This window comes from Protobothrops mucrosquamatus, unplaced genomic scaffold (genome assembly GCF_001527695.2).
Source record: "Protobothrops mucrosquamatus isolate PMUCROS unplaced genomic scaffold, P.Mucros_1.0 scaffold74, whole genome shotgun sequence".
Lineage (NCBI taxonomy): Eukaryota > Metazoa > Chordata > Lepidosauria > Squamata > Viperidae > Protobothrops > Protobothrops mucrosquamatus.
This window is the reverse complement of record NW_015386451.1, coordinates 242868-259663: the sequence shown is the minus strand read 5'-3', so window position 1 is coordinate 259663 and position 16796 is coordinate 242868. Positions and strand designations below refer to the sequence as shown.

The window sequence follows — 16796 nt, the reverse complement described above, 5'->3', positions numbered from 1 at the left end:
GTTGAAAAGCGGAATTAGGAAAACTTTCCTCTCCGGCAACCTCAGCCAGGTTTGGGCCTCTTCTTACCTGCGTTTGTGCAAGATGGTTGCCCAGCACAGCTCTGCAGAAACCCAGCACCCCCGGGCTTGGGAGGGGCTGTCAGTTCGTGGCAGCCTCCCAGAAAAAAGATTCCCTGGACCACGATGGAAGGGCCCCTTCCTCTTGGGGCCTGGCCTGGGCCTTTGCTCTCCTCTGCGGTGGGTCAGGAGTTCAGCCTGAGCTTTGGCCAGAACTGCCTCCTGGAGCCTCTCACGGGTGCCGCTACTCAAGAGGCAGAGGCCAGCAAGGAGATGGACAAGATAGCTGACAGACCCAAAGAAATTTAAAATAAACCTGCTAAGGACATAACCTTTATCTTGTAATTGCAAATGAATAATTGTGTTTGTTCACAACCAATGCTTGCTTTGGGGACCCATTTGTGTGACTGCTTATATTTGCCAGGCCGAACGTTGCATCCCTCGTACAATGGATGCGGTCTTGCTGCTTTCCACTCTTTCCAAAAACTTCATTCCACTGTTTGCTTGATTGGGATCTGCGCCCCAGCCGTGGCTGCCCCTACCCGGCAGCTGCTTCCTGCGCCCCTTTGGTGGTGGTGGAGGAGGAGCAGAGGGGGGAGCCGTTCTTTCACGCCTCTAAAGTGCGTCCCCCCCAAAAAGCTCCACCTTGAATCCTGCTGGGTCCACTTCCACGGTGTGGATGCTGAAATTTCCAAGGACCTGAAAGGGACATGTGGATAAACGAGCTTTGAACTGAGCACCTTGTGTGATTCCTGCCTTCGTAGCTCTCAGGCAGCTGGAGGGAGCAGTCTTCCTTTCCCTCCTTGGGGGAAGGCCTCGACCCCCCCCTACCCAGCCACCCCCATATTTTGGAAGGTTTCTGTGTTGATCTCCCCGTAGCTCCCAAGCCTGCACAGCAGTCCTCCCTTGGAGCAGCTGTCCAACGTGGGGACTGTTTTCACCTACCGCAGCTTCGGCCAGGATCTCCTGCAAGGCCACCTGGTTCCTGGGTTCTTTGGTTACCAGGCAGAGGAAGCCACCACCGCCAGCCCCGGCCAGGCTCTGCCCATAGACATGGGGCTGGAGCATCTCCATGATCTGCCGGACCACCAGAGGCTCGCAGCCAGGGGCCATCGCCTTCTTCTGCAGCCAGTACCGATTCACACACTGGCCCAGCAGAGCCAGGTCACCTGGAAGGAGACGGTGATGGCACCCCCCCCAGCTGCTCTCTGGATCATGGGGGTCCAAGCAGCCCCACAGCACTAAAGTCAGTCTGTGCATCCTGTCTCTGGGACACACCGCAATTGCTCTGCTTGACTGTCCTTCCCCTTCCGGAGAAAGATTGGGGGGGGGGGGTTTTCACCCTTCCCTTGGGGGGAGGGGCAAAAAGGATGTCAACTCCCATGGGAATGGGGTATGCATGGGCGGCTCCCCTGGCTCCCTCCCCCACTCAGCCCGAGGAGCACCTGGATGCTCCCCCATGACCTCTCCAGGAGCGTTTGCCTCCTGAAGGCCCGTCTCAGTCCAGCCTTTGCCTTCCCTCCCTTGAGAAAGTGGGCAGTTTATTCCTACTCCTTGCTTTCAGCTGCTGTTTTTTAACCAATTAAGTTAAAAGGGTCTCTTGTTTCACAATTACTCAATTCACTTAAGAACCCTCAAATCAAAGCCTTTCTGAAATTCCCAACTGTGTCCCAGGGTCTCTTCCATAAGCACACTGACCCTCTCCCACTGCCAAAATGGGGGGGGGGTGTCCTCCAGCCATTTCCTGACTGGTCTGGGCTTTCCTGCTCTCTTCCTGGCACAGCTTCATCTCAAGTGGGGGTACCTTGTTTGAGGGCTTGGGCGCATTCCTCCGCATTGCTCACCAGGGCACTGGTGGTCTCTACCACGGTGGGCAGCCTGGCGTACCAGTTCCTGAGAACATCCTGCAGAGAAAAAAGGCAATGCCTTCCAGCACACGCCTCTTCCTTCACAGTCTTTGTATTGATGGAGGGCTAAGAGGTGCACTCTCTGCCTTGCGGTGTCCACTTTCTTGAGCTTTGGGGCAGCCGTAGCCACAGACCTGCCACCACTTCCCCCACTGGCGATCCATCGGTGCCACGGGAGGTGATGCGGGGAGGGCGGTAGTTGAAGGCAACCAGCTGGCTCTGGATCTTCTCCTATCAACTGAACAGGCAGGGCGGGGCACGGCTCCTTTGCTGGGGTCTTCTTCCCAAAGGGGAACTGTTTAAATGCAGCTGAGCAGGATGGGGGGGGGAACTCAGAGAGGTCAGCAGGGCCCCCCAGTCCGTTTAGAATAGCTGGTGGATGATATCTTGGAGTTCCTTGTAGTGGTTGTGGGCATACAGAGGCACATCGAATTATTGTTTCCATCAAGAGTACAGGAGAAAAAAGACTGGGGTAGCTACAGATCAGTCAATGTGGCCCTGTTCTTTGAAAATCCTGGAGCAAGATACTAAATAGTGAGCTAGAGAAATATGGCTAATTCAGACCTCACTAGTTCCAATGGATTTACTCTGATCCAATTCTATTTGTCTACTGAAGGTCTGCAATTATGGCAGACAGAATTCCAAAGTACGGTAGCACAGTACGGTAGTACTTTTCATAGGAGAAAATCGGTTCCACACTTTTTTTACAATACAAGCTGTGGATTGTTTTGATTGTTTCTTGTAAACTTGAGGCATTTACATGTGAATTCTATAGCCTGTAGCCACCTTTTCATCTAAGCGCGCTGAGGAATCTTGAGACTAAGATCTAGGCGCAAGCATGTGCAAAGAGTGCTAGTCAGAAGATGTGCCTCACATACCTGGAGCATGTTGCGAGCAAGGCGGGTCTTCCCCGTGTACAGCAAGAGAAGGTGCTGGTTCAAGGTGTGGAGGAAGCCTTCTGGGGGGGTGATCTCTTCCACTTCGACCTTCAGGGGCAGCTGGGCCTTCGAGCGCCCAATTTTCAGCCCTGGGACCAGCCCACCCACCTGGTCTTGCCATCCGCCACCTGAAAAGGACAGCACGGGCTCAGTCCCAGGCCAGGAGTCTCCCCTCGCTGCTCCACAGCAACCGTCGGAAATGGGCGAGAGAGGCAGAGCGCAGGTCCTCGATCTCAACTCCTCTTTCAGGTAAGAAGTGAAAGTTCCAATAACATCCTGCGACCAGGCCGGGGGTGGGTGGGGTGTGAGGATGCCAGAGATCAAGGAAGGACTGGTACATTTCATGGCATTTTCTTAGAATCTGAGAGTCAGAAGGGAAGGGGCCTCCAGACACATCTAGTCCAACCCCCAGATTGTCTGAAGACCTCCAGGGAAGGGGAACCCACGGCTAATCCTGCATCCCCATCAGGACATTTTTTCTAATATATAAACTACTTCCCCACCTTTTGGTACCTGGTGTTCTTGGTCCTGCTCTCTGGAGCTGTGGAGAATGAGTCCACTCCTACTCTACGGGATAATGCTTACTTCTCTGAAGAGAGCCACCTCATCTCCCCTCAGACCTCTTCTGCAGGCTAAATATACCAACTTCATTTAACTAGAGTTAGTTTTCACTCCTGTACATCCTGCCTAAACTCACTTCAGGTTGTCAGTGTCCATTTTAGATTCTAGTGCTCAGAACTAGGCAGAATATTCCAAGTGGGACCTGACTGAGTGACAGGGTTAAGATCTGGACTCCCTGCTGCTGTTAATTTATCCAAAAGGAGCCTTTGCCTTTTGTAGCAGCTGCAACACACTGTGGATTTATCCTCCTCTTCTACGGATGCTAGGAAGAGTTGGTCTAGACGACAACAGGAAAAGCTCCTTACCTGTGGTCAAAACCTGCTCCAAGTGCAGCACAGCATGAACGAGGGACTCGACATTAGCGCAGCGCCCAGATACCCGATACAGCGATGCTATTACTGCGCCTGCCAGGATGCTGCTTGTCCCTATGGAAGAACACAAACCGACACAAGCGTGGCCCAAGGAAAAGGAGAACCGCCTTTCGCTCCTCTGAATGGAGGTCCCAAATGGACAAGAAGGAGGGTGCTTGACCATCAATTGGGGGAAGGGAATTCAGAGCCTCCCACTTTGAATTCTCATAAAATCTCAGAGCTGGGGGACCCTGATGGGAAGACTGCAGCACTCGCAGCTGCGGATAGGCAGATCATTTGGGGAAAGCGTTGGGAGGCCTCAACCCCAGAGAAGGTTCCCCAAAAGTAGTTCTCAGAGCCGTCCCCTTCACAAAATGGTGGGCTTGGTGACAAGGGCCAAGTGGGAAAATACTTGCCTAAGAGACTGACATGAAAGGTGGTCACTGGGCTGGTGGAAAAGGGCCACTTGTGAACCGGCTCTTTTCAGAGGGAGGGAGGGAGGGAGGCATGGAAAGAGGCAGCTGCTGTCGTAATGCCCCAGCCCTCATCCCCGCCCCCCGCAGATCATCCTGGCCAGGAACCTGATGGACTTCTGGAAGGACCTGAAGAGCTGGCTTGGCCATCTGGCCTGGAGATCAGAGAGGGGGCACAGCCCACAGCCCTGCTTGCCCCAGTGGTTGCTTCGCGGGAATCTTGATTGTTTTGCACTATTTTCTTTCTCTGCAGGGTTGTTTTCTTTTTTGGGGGGATGTCATTTGGTACTGTTCATGTTTTAATTGTAAATCCTCCAGAGTCACTACTCTGAGATGGGCAGATGGATGGATGGATGGATGGATGGATGGATGGATGGATGGATGGATGGATGGATGGATGGACGGGTGGGTGGGTGGATGGGCAGATGGCTAGATGGGAAGATGGATGGATGAGAGGTCCTTGGTGCTCTGAGCTTGGTTCTTGCAAATGTTTCATTAGCCAAACTAAGTAACAGTGGCCCGTGCTAGTGCCAAACAAGCTCACAGAGCACCAAGGACCCCTCATTTCAACCCTGAGCTACAAATATTCTCTTTTATTGGGAATGAATGGATGATAAAGTGTACTTCTAAAGGGAAGCAATTTCCATGGCTTGCTTGGCCTCTCAACCAACCCACAGCAGGCCGAGGGCCCCCACCTACCCAAGCCTGATCCATGGGGCAGACGAGACCAGGTGTGAAGCTTGAAACCACCTCCGAAACGTTCTTGCAGCTGTTCTCGCAAGGTTTGGGGGGACAGGAGATTAACAATGTGAGTGCAGACCAAGGCTGCTTTGAGCAAGGCTCCTGGAAGAAGAGGCAGAGTTGCAGCAAAGACCAGAGAGGAGGAGCAGGCTAAGCCCCTCAAACCTACCCTGGTCCCTTTGTTTCAGAGCCTGAACTGAGGAGCAGGCATTGGCCAAAGAGTCATCTCGAAGGTCCAGCTTGAAGGCTTTTGACCAGGATGCAATGAAATGGGGGGGGGGAGTCTGAAGGCCTCCTCCACTGGGCACCAGCCACATGACAGTCTTTCAGAAGAGGAAGGACAGAGCAATTCACAGTACATCTCAAAGGCTGATGGGCAGGAGAACAAAGTCAACCAAGCCATAACAATCTCCTTCCCATGTCCTGGGTGGCATTCAGGTTGGCTGAAAATACTCTGCCAGGTGTTCTACAAGCTTCTTGGCTAACTAAGACTGTCATTGGTTCCGGCTAATGGACCCAAACAAACCAGAACTCTTGAGGCTTGACGTTTCCTCAAAGAACATGTTTACTAGATACATAATATCGGCACGGTCAAAAGTGAAACCAATTCTAAATTTCCCCCCAGGAATTCAATGTAACTAGATACAACACTTCCCTCCCCCTACTATGCCATTGATCACGCTACCCAATGAGGGCAATTGGCGGCCTCCGTGACACTTCTTCTCTCCACCTTCCAGCACTTGTGGGAATGACCTTGGTTTCCACTGGATTGCTCTGTATTTAGTCTAGCAATGCTGTAGTTTTATTCCCCCTCTTCCCCCCCCCCCACCTGTGGCAACTGAGAACGAGAAAGATGGCTTCAGCCAGGTTCGTTTCAGAAGTTGACAAAGACACAACTTCTCCAGAAGCCACAGGAGATCATGGCAAGTGGCCCACCCTTTTGGCTCCACATTCTGATTCCTTTCTGACTCCAGGGAGGAACAGCTGGACGGAAGATGCAGGATCTCACCTGGCATATGTGGCTGGCAGTAATCCCTCAGGTCTTCCAGGTCGCGACAGACCAACTCCACCACCGCCTCTCCCTCAAGGCTTCCACTGGTGCTGATCAGTTGCAATTCTGGTTTGGCAATGCGTTGTGCCTGGGCACCGATAGGCCTGCAGCCGTCCACCAGGACAGCCGCGTCCACCACTGCTCCCCCGTGTTCATACGTGATTGGAGGGGTGTCACTCCAGCCCCCTAGAAAACACGGGTTGTGTTACCAAAAGTCATCAAGATAGAACCCATTGACAAAGCTTGAGCTCCTTCCCCTCTTTTACAGCTGGTGGAATTTCTTGGCTCAAGCCCCATCAGGCATGATTTGGCCCATCATCTCCCGCTCAATTCTGAAACCGATCTAGTGCGAGCCAGGAAGAGCTTTGAGGCTAAGAATCGTCAAGAAGGATGACGAAGGCTTGGGTGGAAAGAGAACGGCTCTGCTGCAGACCTCTTGCCGCCCTCGTCCACAGGCAGAGGATGTTGCTATGGCGAGAGAAGGAAACTGAGGAGCCTCTGCTACTACAGAATTATCGGGGAGGTGTTGAAACAAAAATGACACCCCTTTTCATTCCACGTAGAGAGTTTGCACATAGTTGATGGCAGGAGTTTCGAGTTGCCTTTGGCAAGACTAGAAGCAGGAGGCCTGGAGAAGTATTGGCACTGGCGGTAAGCCATGTTCTCCACAGCCAGCAGTGATTGTTGGGCTTTAGGGCTGACACAAAACAGCTATGAGTAAAGCTGGTAACCAAATAGATGGAGACGTTCCTAGGGAAATAAAGGAGATGTTTCCTTCGCTGCATCTACTGCATGTTGCCTAATGGAGAAGAGGACAAAGCACGAGCCTGGATGTAGGGCGGTCCTTGGAGATGGACGGGGCCTGAATCAGGCATCTTCCAACCTCGGTCTGCTCAGGGCTTTTGGCACATGCCAATCCCCCACTATTAGTTAGCCCAACTGCCCCGGGCCCTCGCTCCCTCCAAGCTGCAAACCAGACAGAGTTTAGCCAAGTATTTAGTCCAGGGGACCAGCCTGCTCTTGCCATACCAGAGAGGTCGATCCGTGCAGGGCACTCCACTCTCACCCAGCAGCCCAGGGGAGGCAGCTCCACCTGCCAGAGGTCGATGAACCGGCAGGAGAGCAGGATGGCCCGGCGGATGAGGATCTGCTCGGCCCCCTCGTAGTGTCGGGCAGCACGAACCAGCAGGATGGGTCTGCAAGAGGAGGGGAACCAGGCTGCTGGGGGCCTCTGGAGGGCCCGTCCCCTTTGGAAAGAGGGTTGTGCTGCCCTCAGAGACACCTTCCCGAAAAGCAGAGAAATTTCCTGGAGCACAGCAGCCCCGTTGGACCCCTCCGAGAGCCTCCTGGCTGCAAGGAAGGATGGCAGGGGTGAAGCGCTTCCTCCCCCCATATGCCACACAGCCTCCCTCGAGTGGCTCAGGTGCTTGGCGGCAGCCGGGGGGGGGGGCAGAGCAATAGCCACCGGCTGTCTGCCATTGAGCAAGGGGTCTTTCCAGGAAGCTCTGGGACCAAGAGACAAACAGGGTCTCCCCCGAGCATCCATGTGGGAAGCCGGTCCTCTTGGCAGATATGCTGAGGCTGCCCTGTATCTCACCCCCACCCCCACCTTCCAGTACCTGCTTAGCCATTTCTTCCTCTCCACGGCAAGGGCCTTTATGCCCCGAGCGATGTCTCCCTTCTCCAGTTGCTGGAAGGCAGCGGCCCAAGCACGGTTGGCTGTGGGGCCACTCCGTAGGCCCCCCCCTCCTCTGGCCATGCAGCCCAGGAGATCCGCGATGCACGCCAGTGTCCGAGCAGCGACCCCCAGATCCCCAGCGGTGGCAGCCACTATGGAGGAAGGAGGGCCACGAAGGGCTTCTTCCAGGGGGCTGGGAATTCTCCCTCTCCTGCCCCACTGGCACACACCTGCCAGGAACACCACTCAGGCGCCTGGGCAGAGGGCTGGGCTAAAGCAAACTCTCTCCCCAACCAACAGGGGTGCCCCCCCCATCTCTCAAAGGTGGTCTGGCAAAGGAACATGCTCGGCCGGAGATAGAGGTCGGCAACTGGGGGACTTTGTGGGCACCCCAGACCCGCTTCCTTACCCTGGTCCAGGGTATCCAGCAGAGCCTCCCCAAAGCCATCCAGGACGGCCGAGTGAATCAGGGGCAGGAGGCTGCAATTCCTTTGCTGTGTCAGGACCCGCTGGATTTTGTGCTGGGCCTGTAGGAAAAAGATGGCCTTGCGGGAGGCCAGTTCCGCCTCCTGGTCCAGACAGGCCCTCATCTCCTTCCAGGACATGCGCCAGGCCCTCCTCCAGGACTGCAGCTGCCGGGTCTCTGGAGAGCCCAAGAGCCACAAGAGGGCCCCGAGGTCCAGGGGCTCAGAGACGCAGAGCACAGGGAAGAGACGAGCATTCAGCAGGCAGCGCTTGTCCGGTGGGACATCCGGGCTCCACAGGTCCTGGCTCCTACTCAGGTGAGAACACAGTGGAAGCAGGTGGCAGTGGCAATGCAAATGCTCGGCTACTGTCTCGGAGCAAAGTCCTGAGACATGAGCAGTTTCAGCAGATCCCAGAGGGCCAGCCCAGCAGAGGAATGAGCAGGGCTGCCCTGCTGCGGGGGGGGGGGGCTAGGCTGGCCCCCTGAGAGCAGGGCAGAGGCCAAGGACACCAAGACCCAGGGCCCGTAGTCTGCCAGCCATCACCTCTCTGACCAGGATTAAAACTGCATGTTTGCTAGCAAACCTCCGAGTGAAGAAGAGAGGAAGAAGCAGCAAAACTTGGAGGATTTTATCTCAATCCCCCAAAGCAATAGTACCAGATAAAAATGTATCACGGGAGTCTCCCAGTCACTGCCACAACCACAACAGACTTCCCTTACTGATTAGCTTGAGACCGCAAGGTGGGGTGCAACCCCCCTTTTAGTTTCTCTCTGCAGTCCCCACTGTGCCCCCATCCNTCATCCAGGGGCGAAATAAGCTCGTGCTCGCTGCATGTTGCGTTTAATTTCCGGCCCGCACTGAGTTCTTCAAAGGTTGAAGATAGACCAGATTCGAATCCATCTGGCCTGGCAGAGGCCAGTGCAGCCCCCATTCTGCAGCTGCTCCCAGGACATGTATCCAGACTCTTCCAGCACTGCAGCTGCCAGACCTTGAAGAGTCTCCAAGAACATCACTCCAAGCCCCTCCAAAGCTCTAAACAAATTAACCCCAGGTTCCTCCTGGCACCCATAAGTGCCTGGTATCAAAAAGAACCCGTGATATGGAAACCCATCCTGTGACTACAGCTTCCCTGCCTCAGAGTGACTGGACATCCCACTGCTCATTGTGAGCCCACCTGGATGGATAAAAAAACACGCATCATCCACAGGCAGGACTGAGGAGGTCTTTGGAGCATTGTGGCCTCACCAAGGTGGATTTGATAACATACCGTATTCCAGTCCGGTGATACAAGGCTGCCCAGGGCAAGTTCAAGAAGGTGCCATTCTCTTCGGACGCTGTGCTCTGCGGAGAACAATTTCTGGTCTCAGAAGTAGCAACCCACTAGGGAGATGCGTGATGGTCTCTGCTGGGGGGCTAGTGGGCTTCCTTGTGCAGGTAGCTGCCCGCTGTGAGCACAGGCTGCTCGATTACGAGGGCCAGGGGTCTGATCCAGCTTCTCTGCATACTGCTAAAATTCATGTGTCCCTAACCGTTACCTGGATGAAACCGTGCACCATCAGGCACAGCTTTTTCAACAAAAGTATTCCAAATAGGCTAAGTTAAATAATGCATCCAAAATCCAGGACTCATGACACCCGTGAAACTGAAATTTGGCAAATTTCAGAAAATATTTTATGACATAAAAACTATCATAAAGCATTTTATGATACAGTATAAATTGTCATAAAATATTTCCTATGCTGATGTTTGGCTACGCTATATAAATCAACGGGGGCTACTTTCAAAACAGAAACAGAATCTCTGAAAGTACCCCTGAATTTTGAAGAACTTTTCCAGTACATTAGAAGGTCTGTCATTGTTGAAAGCATTGAGGAATCTGGTAAGGGAATCTCTCTGAAACCATCACCCGTGATTTGGCTTGTTCTTATGGATGGCTCAGGGGGCTGAGAAGGTGGGAACTTGCAGGAAACTCCCAGAAGCCTGGAGAAATTCCTCACGTGGATGAAAATGAGCATCTTGCACATACCTGCCAGTCATCATGACGTCCACTCAGAGTGAATACTTTGCAGCTCGTCTGTCTCAGCCGGATCACGTGTCCCTGAATGACCACATCCTCAAGTACGTGGCTTCTGAGAGCCACGGAGGAGGAGGCCACATCCAGCCCGGTGAGGAGGCAGCCAGAACGGACGTGTAAGGGGCCCTGAAGAAAGACCAAGCAGCCACCCGTCCTGCTCAGAACAGGCCGTGCAAATCCTGGCCAGAACCTGGGCACCTCAGTCCACAGGTGAGGCCTGAGGGCAGCTTTGCCTCAGCAGTACCGCAGCTGCTTGGCATGCAGGCAGTCCCTGGCAGGGCTCGTCCGGGGAAGGTGGTCAAAGCTCCTCTTGAAAGAGGCCGGCACCACCCAGACCCCTCCTTCTTAGGAAGTGAAATGGGAGGCTTGTTGCAGTGCCACAACACCCCGTCTTTCCCCAGACCTGCAAGAGAGCCTTCTCCCAGGGGCTCTCTGGACCAAGCAAGACATCAGCCCAGCATGCTTATGGGCTACAGTGGCAGATTAGCTACATGGAGGCAGCCCTTGCCAGGCTCCCTGCATCTGCTGTACCCAGGGGCAACCTCGGGCCTTTCCTCACCGTCTCGGGCTCTGGCCCTTCCAACTGCCCAATCCTGCCCCACATCTGTGGGTGATCTCTGGCACTAGCCCTCATTCTGCACCAGCCAGAGGTAGTCCAAAAACGCTGTGTCTTTTGGGGCCAAGGGGGAAGAGAGAGAGAGAAAGAAGGCCACGCGCCCACCTCCAGGCTGCAGTGCTGGATGACGCTGCCTGGCCCCACAGCCACGGCTCCCTCCAGCAGGCAGTTGGTGACAGAGCAACCTTCCTCCAGCAGATGCGGCTCCTGCATGGCAGAGAGGGGGAAATGCCAGAAAATCTCTGCCAGACGGGGTTGGGTGGGGGAACTTGCAGAGAGCTCTGGGAGAAGCTGCAAGACTCGATACTCCTTCTGCCCTCCTCCCGCACGAGAATGGGAAGCGTGCAAGCTGCAAAAAGGGACTTGCCTCCTCAACAGGATTTGGGGTGTCAGGACAATTTTTTCATCCCGATTGCTGATGGCATGCAACTCCATCTCCCTATGGACTCCCACCACTCCTGTGTCCTAGCCAAGAGGCCCCATCCACGAGACGACTGGACTGGTACTTACATCCACCTCGGAATGGGCCACCTTGCAGAAACCACTGCTGTGGGCATCACCCAGATGAGGGGTGAGGTGGTAGATGTGGTCACTCGCAGATGAGGTCATGTAGTTATAGGTGCCATCAGGGAGGTAGGCTGGGAAGAGAAGGAAGCCATGAACCTGCTAGCAGCCGTCACCGGCTCAAGGCCCTCAGGGACGCCAGTACTGCCCACCAAGCCAAAGAGACTTTGGGCCTCTCGCCCGCCCATTCTCCCCCAAGCAGGGGTTCCAGATCCTCCCCTCCTCCCATCTCAGCCACACCATCACCACCAGGCATGCAACGGGAGCCTCACCCATTGTGAGTGGCACCGTGCGGAGAGTCTTCCACAGCACAGTCCGGGCACTCCGAACTGTCCCGGAGCTCTGGGCATTCCCTCCTCCCGTCCCTGTTCTGCGTCCAGCTACAAAGGCCTCCTCAGTCACTGCCTGGGCCATGCATAGGAGCAGGTCGAAGAAGAGAGACAGCTGGGGAGGGAAGAGAGTCAGCATACCGGCCTTCACCCAGGGAAAAGCAATTGCCAGGCTCCTCCGGGTTTCCAAGTGGATGCCTGTCCCCATGAACACCCAAACAGAAGGGGGCTCCTTTTGGCCCACCAGGCCCAGGCAGGGCTTCCCCACCTGGAGGGCCGGGGCGCCCGAGTCCAGCCCCATGTAGGTGCAGGCATTGAGTGGGGAGATGACATGGGTGGCCAGAAGCTGCTCTGCTGCTCTGGAGGAGAAGAAAACGACCCCACACACCTGTCAGAGAGAAATGGGGGGGGTCAGCTCTGAATTTGTGGATCTGAGGAGGCTGCTCCCCACCATGCCAGTCCATGGGGCAGATTCAGCCGCCTCCCTACCCACAATCCCAGCCCCGCCAAGCTCCCACTCACTAGGGGGACCTTCCCATCAGGCCCCAGGCACCGCTGGATCTCCTCCTCTGAGCTCTGGTAGAGAATGTCTTGCACCACCCCCTGTGGACGCAAAAGGGGTGAATAGACTTGGCTGGTCCTCCTGCCAGACCGTGTGTGTGTGTGTGTGTGTGTGTGTGTGAGAGAGAGAGAGAGAGAGAGAGAGAGAGGGAGAGAGGGAACTGCAGGCCATGGATCCTCTGATGCTGCTGGCAGCACCGGAGGGGGACAAAGGGGCTGCGTCTCTCAGGCAGTTGCTGCTGGGCCCATTCTTGGGCTGCACACACACCCCACCCCAAAAGGCAGGAAAGAGCTAGGAGGAGGGAAGGTCAGATAGGATCCCAGGAAGAAAGCAGGGGAGAGGGCACACTTCCCTCCAGGACCCTATGCCCTCTCCTCCTTGGGACTAGAGACAGCCCTGCATGAACCTTCAGGACTGCCTCGTCCAGCCAGCAACATCTGGGTGGCCAGAGAGTACAGCTGTTTCCTTTTCCAGGCAGCCTGAGCAAGGGTACCCCGAGCCGTGCCTTCGTGCCCCACAGGAGCCTCTTGGATAGCCTGGACTCCAGACTGCTTGCCGGGAGGGCAGGAAGGCCAGAACCACCCTGGGCCTCCCTGTCAGGGCTGGGATGCTTATCTGGAGGCTGTGATCTCTTAACATCCAGTGGTTACTTAGACTCGGGTTTTGCCGCCAGACAGAGCCTCCAAAACCATGTTTTTGTGATCCCCGAGTTGGCCAAATCCCTAGCAAAGAATTGGGGATTTTTATTACGGCCAAGACAGAGTCCTTCGTTATTTTGGTTTTACTTTATGTTATACTCTTGCTAGCCTCCTTTGGCAAGAGGTGACATTTTAGAGAGAGCGAACATCACGGGGAAAGCCGAGGAGAAGCCTCTGTGTTGGAGACTATGAGGCACAGGAAGAAAGTGGCCCCCGCCCACATAAGCAATCTTCCTGGGGGGCACCTGAGAGTCCACAGAGTAGATGCCATGTTGCCTGGCATAGGAGACGCTGGCAGGCACCGCAACCACTTTCACCCCCTGGAAGCTCTGCCAGTCGATTTCTGCAGGGTGAAACGGATTTCATCAGCCAGCCAGCCAGCCAGCCAGCCCTCCCTCTGAGAGCTGTCAAGCCCCACAGATCTTCTCAGCAGGAATCAGGGGCCCAAGGCCAGCCCTTGAAGGCCAGGAGGCCCAGCACAGAGGCCCTTCCCTCCTCCAGCGGCCCCTCCCACTCTTGCCTCTGTGACGAAGGCACACAACAGGTAAGGCAGGAGTGAGGGGCTCGCTGGCACATTCACCCCCTCCACAGAAGAGGGTTCCGTGGGTTTGAGGGTCACCCCCTGCCCTGCAAGCAGACTCACCCGGCATGGCAGGGACAGTCAGAAACATATCGGTGCTGGAGACCCACACGCCTGGGGGAGAACCCTTGCAGACCTGCAAATACGCAAGAAGGAAGTGAGCACGAGCAACTGGGCAGCTGCCGCTGGAAGCCTTCAGAAGGTGAGGTGGGTCCAGTTGCCCCCCAAAACTGGGGAGGGTGTCTCTCCTTGCCCAGTATCCTGAGACATTCAGGGCTGCTTAATGTGGTTGATGCTTTTGTAGCTATTTACTGATTACCTAGATTAATGTGTCTGCCCGACCGGCATGGAATTCTGCATGGTCAATGAAGTGACCACAATAACCATTAAAATGAGTTAAAAGATCAGGAAACCAAACGGGCCCACTCCATGCTCAGACCCAAAGCCCTTTGGAAGACCAGGACCATCGGCATTCCAGAGAGAGGAACGCCGTTCTGTAGGGGAGGTGCTGCAAGAGAGGAGGCTCACTTCTGGGGCCCTTCTACATTGCCCTGGGCAAGAGAGAGGCGCCTGGGCACGCCTCCCCCCGGACCCCATGGGAGGAGCCCAGTAATGGAAGACAGGTGCTCCTGCCTCCACCCTGACACTTTTATGAAAAAGAACGGGGCTTTGTCAGCAGGCCTGGACCACAAATGGAAACGGAGCCGATCGAGCGGCTGATTCAATTGTCCTGTTTATTTATTTATTTGAAAACTTTATATTGCCACCTACTCTGCAGCAGTGGGACATCTCCCCCCCCTCACTCACCCGCTCTGTCAAGGTGGCCAGAAGCCTGTCCAAATGGCAGGTGAGTGCCTCGGTGGGGGCTGCAGGGTCTTCCAGGGGGAGGCAGAGAAATGCGCGGCTGCAGTCATCAAACAGAAAGTCCCGGCCCTGGCAGGAGGGGAACATGTCATTGGATTCCTCACTGGGAGGGAGCGAGCCTAGGACCCCACAGGCTCGGCCAGCCCCTCAGCCCCACATACAGATAACGGGGGAGGGAGCCCCCTTGGCTGCAAGGACAAAGTTGCTGGGAGCTGCAAGTCTACTCAACAGCCGGTCAACCCTTGAGAAGTAGCATAAGCAGCTGGGCCAGGTGGGGCCAGCTGCCTCTGTGTATGTGGTGGGGGGTCCACGCCAGTCTTGGTCTTAATGGCTACCGTTATGCTATAAGGGTCTCTAACGGACCCTTTGCTCCTTTTCTGGACTGACTGGCTTCCGATTCTCCAATACGTTTGGGGCGGGGCCTCCTATGGCCTGACCAGAGGCCAAGGCAAAATAAGCTGCCTGAGGGATTCCCCCCACCTGGAAGCAACTGCATGCTCCCCCATTCTCCAGTGGGAGCAAGGAACTTCTCTTTTCCCAGACAGGCCAGGCGGAGGTCCCACAAATGCACAATCCAGCAAAGCAGAAACAGATTCTCCGCTCACCATGTGCAAGACAAGAATCCTGGCCTCTTGCAAGACGTCAGCAGTGACCACCTGGAGCAGCAGAGAGGAGAGACCCGGTTGTGCTCTGGAAGGGAGAGACAGGCCCTACCGGGAGACCTGCAACCCTACTGGAACAGAGCGCCAGATGGCTCTGTCTCCAGCCCAGCTCCATACCAAGACCAGGGGACAACGCTCCTGCAGGGGAGTACAGCAACAGACTGAAGAAGGGGCTGCTTAACGCCAGCCACAGCATGGGTACCTCAGCTCAGACTCCCCAGGGCATCTGGCGGGGCCTTTCTGCTCCCACCCTCCGAGCAACGCAGATGCCCACCTGGGCCAGAGGCAGCTCCCACCCCAAACTGAGGTTCCAGGGGTGGTGGGGGTGGGGTTCTCACAAACAGATTCCAAGCCCAGGGTGGAAGAAGTCCAGTCACGGCTGCTGGGCAGAAGGCAGGTTTTGCTGACCTGCTAGGGGCCCAGCGAAGCAGAAAGCAGGAGCTAAGAGGGCAGGCGAGCTGGGGGCGAGGGAGATGTTGGGGTGCTCACCGTATAACCGGCCCGAGCACTCAGGTGTTCTGCCGCAACCAAGAGAGCATTGAGGGTGGCCCCTCCACTGCCCACCTGGGCTTTGGGGTCTTCCACGGTGAGAAGGATGGTCTCTCGGCCCAGGGAGCCTCTGTCTCGGCGGCTCTCCAGCTCTGGAAGGCAAACAAAGGGTCACCCAGTCCAAGCAGAGTCTGGGCAGGACCAGGAAGCTCTAGCCGAGTTGCCACCAGGGCATCTCCCAAAGGCAGGAGCGGTGAAAGGGCTTCCCGGAGCCCTTCCGACCTCCCGCCCCTTTGGCCTGTTCGGGCCCTCCTTCCAGCGGCTCAAGGGAGGCGGCTGCTGCGCCGGGACCTCGGGGAATGTCCTGGGCGCCTTTCCTACCTTTACCCCCCTCCCTCCTCGGCCACCTTCTCCGCCCAAACGGATTTCTTGCCCGGAGGCGCTCCGTCTTCGGGCGAGGCTGCTTTCCCCCGGGGCTTTCCTAAACTGAACTGCGCTGAGCAGCCGGGTGGCTGCTTAAAGGAGAAACCGCGGAGCTCCGCACGGCCGCTCTGCCTTTTTACCAGCCTCCAATGTGGCCGGCCGCTGCTTGCCCCCGACCAGATTCGGGCGAGCCGGGAACCCAGAAGCCCCGGAGGCCTGCCGGACCAGGCGGGTCTTCTTCTCCCCGAAAGCGGCCGGCCCTCCTTCCCTTCCTCGGCGGCGCTCGGGTCTCACCTCTCTGGAAGGCGAAGGCGCTGTCCCGGTGCTGGCAGGTCAAGACCACCACCGACCAGGCCGCAGCCATCCCGCCGGCAGGGCCGCCTAGCCGGGAGCGGCGGCGAGGTTCAGAGGGGCCTGGGAAGCGGCGCCCGGCCAAGTCCAGCGGCCTCGAGCTGGCCCTTTAAGGCGCGGGGCAGGCCGGGAAATGCAGTCCGCCGCCCCGAGGCGGAGTCGCTGGAAAGGGCGGGCTGGAGTCGGTCCCTCTCCCGGGAACCCGCGGAGCGGCCCCCCTCTGCCCCTGGCCTAGCCAGGCGACCGGGGGCGGGGAGAAACTTCCCCGTCCGCCCTCGGGTCGCTCCGAAGGTTAACGCGG

At 56.3% G+C, this 16796-nt stretch overlaps 1 protein-coding gene across 1 annotated transcript; it reads right to left on the bottom strand.

The window, feature by feature from the left end:
- Positions 1–631: 631 nt before the first annotated feature.
- Positions 632–16508, bottom strand: FCSK (fucose kinase). The gene is made up of 23 exons (XM_015812172.1): positions 16439–16508; positions 15722–15873; positions 15176–15226; positions 14514–14639; positions 13770–13842; positions 13372–13469; positions 12389–12469; positions 12135–12254; positions 11810–11981; positions 11484–11611; positions 11079–11180; positions 10310–10483; positions 9551–9624; positions 8226–8590; positions 7758–7968; positions 7168–7334; positions 6097–6324; positions 5106–5189; positions 3829–3948; positions 2843–3030; positions 1862–1961; positions 1003–1226; positions 632–756 (listed from the first exon to the last, which is right to left on the bottom strand). Exons 1-23 carry the CDS (start codon positions 16506–16508, stop codon positions 673–675), a joined length of 3192 nt encoding a protein of 1063 aa, XP_015667658.1. The 3' UTR covers positions 632–672.
- Between the last annotated feature and the right edge of the window lie 288 nt (positions 16509–16796).

Excerpts from the sequence above, each read along its gene's own strand:
- FCSK (XM_015812172.1), bottom strand. The coding sequence starts at position 16,508 with ATGGCTGCGGCCTGGTCGGTGGTGGTCTTGACCTGCCAGCACCGGGAC. Across the intron at positions 15,227-15,721 it reads GTGCTCGGGCCGGTTATACG|GTGGTCACTGCTGACGTCTT; the intron begins GTGAGCACCCCA and ends CTGCTGCTCCAG. Across the intron at positions 1,962-2,842 it reads TTGCTCGCAACATGCTCCAG|GATGTTCTCAGGAACTGGTA; the intron begins GTATGTGAGGCA and ends TTTTCTCTGCAG.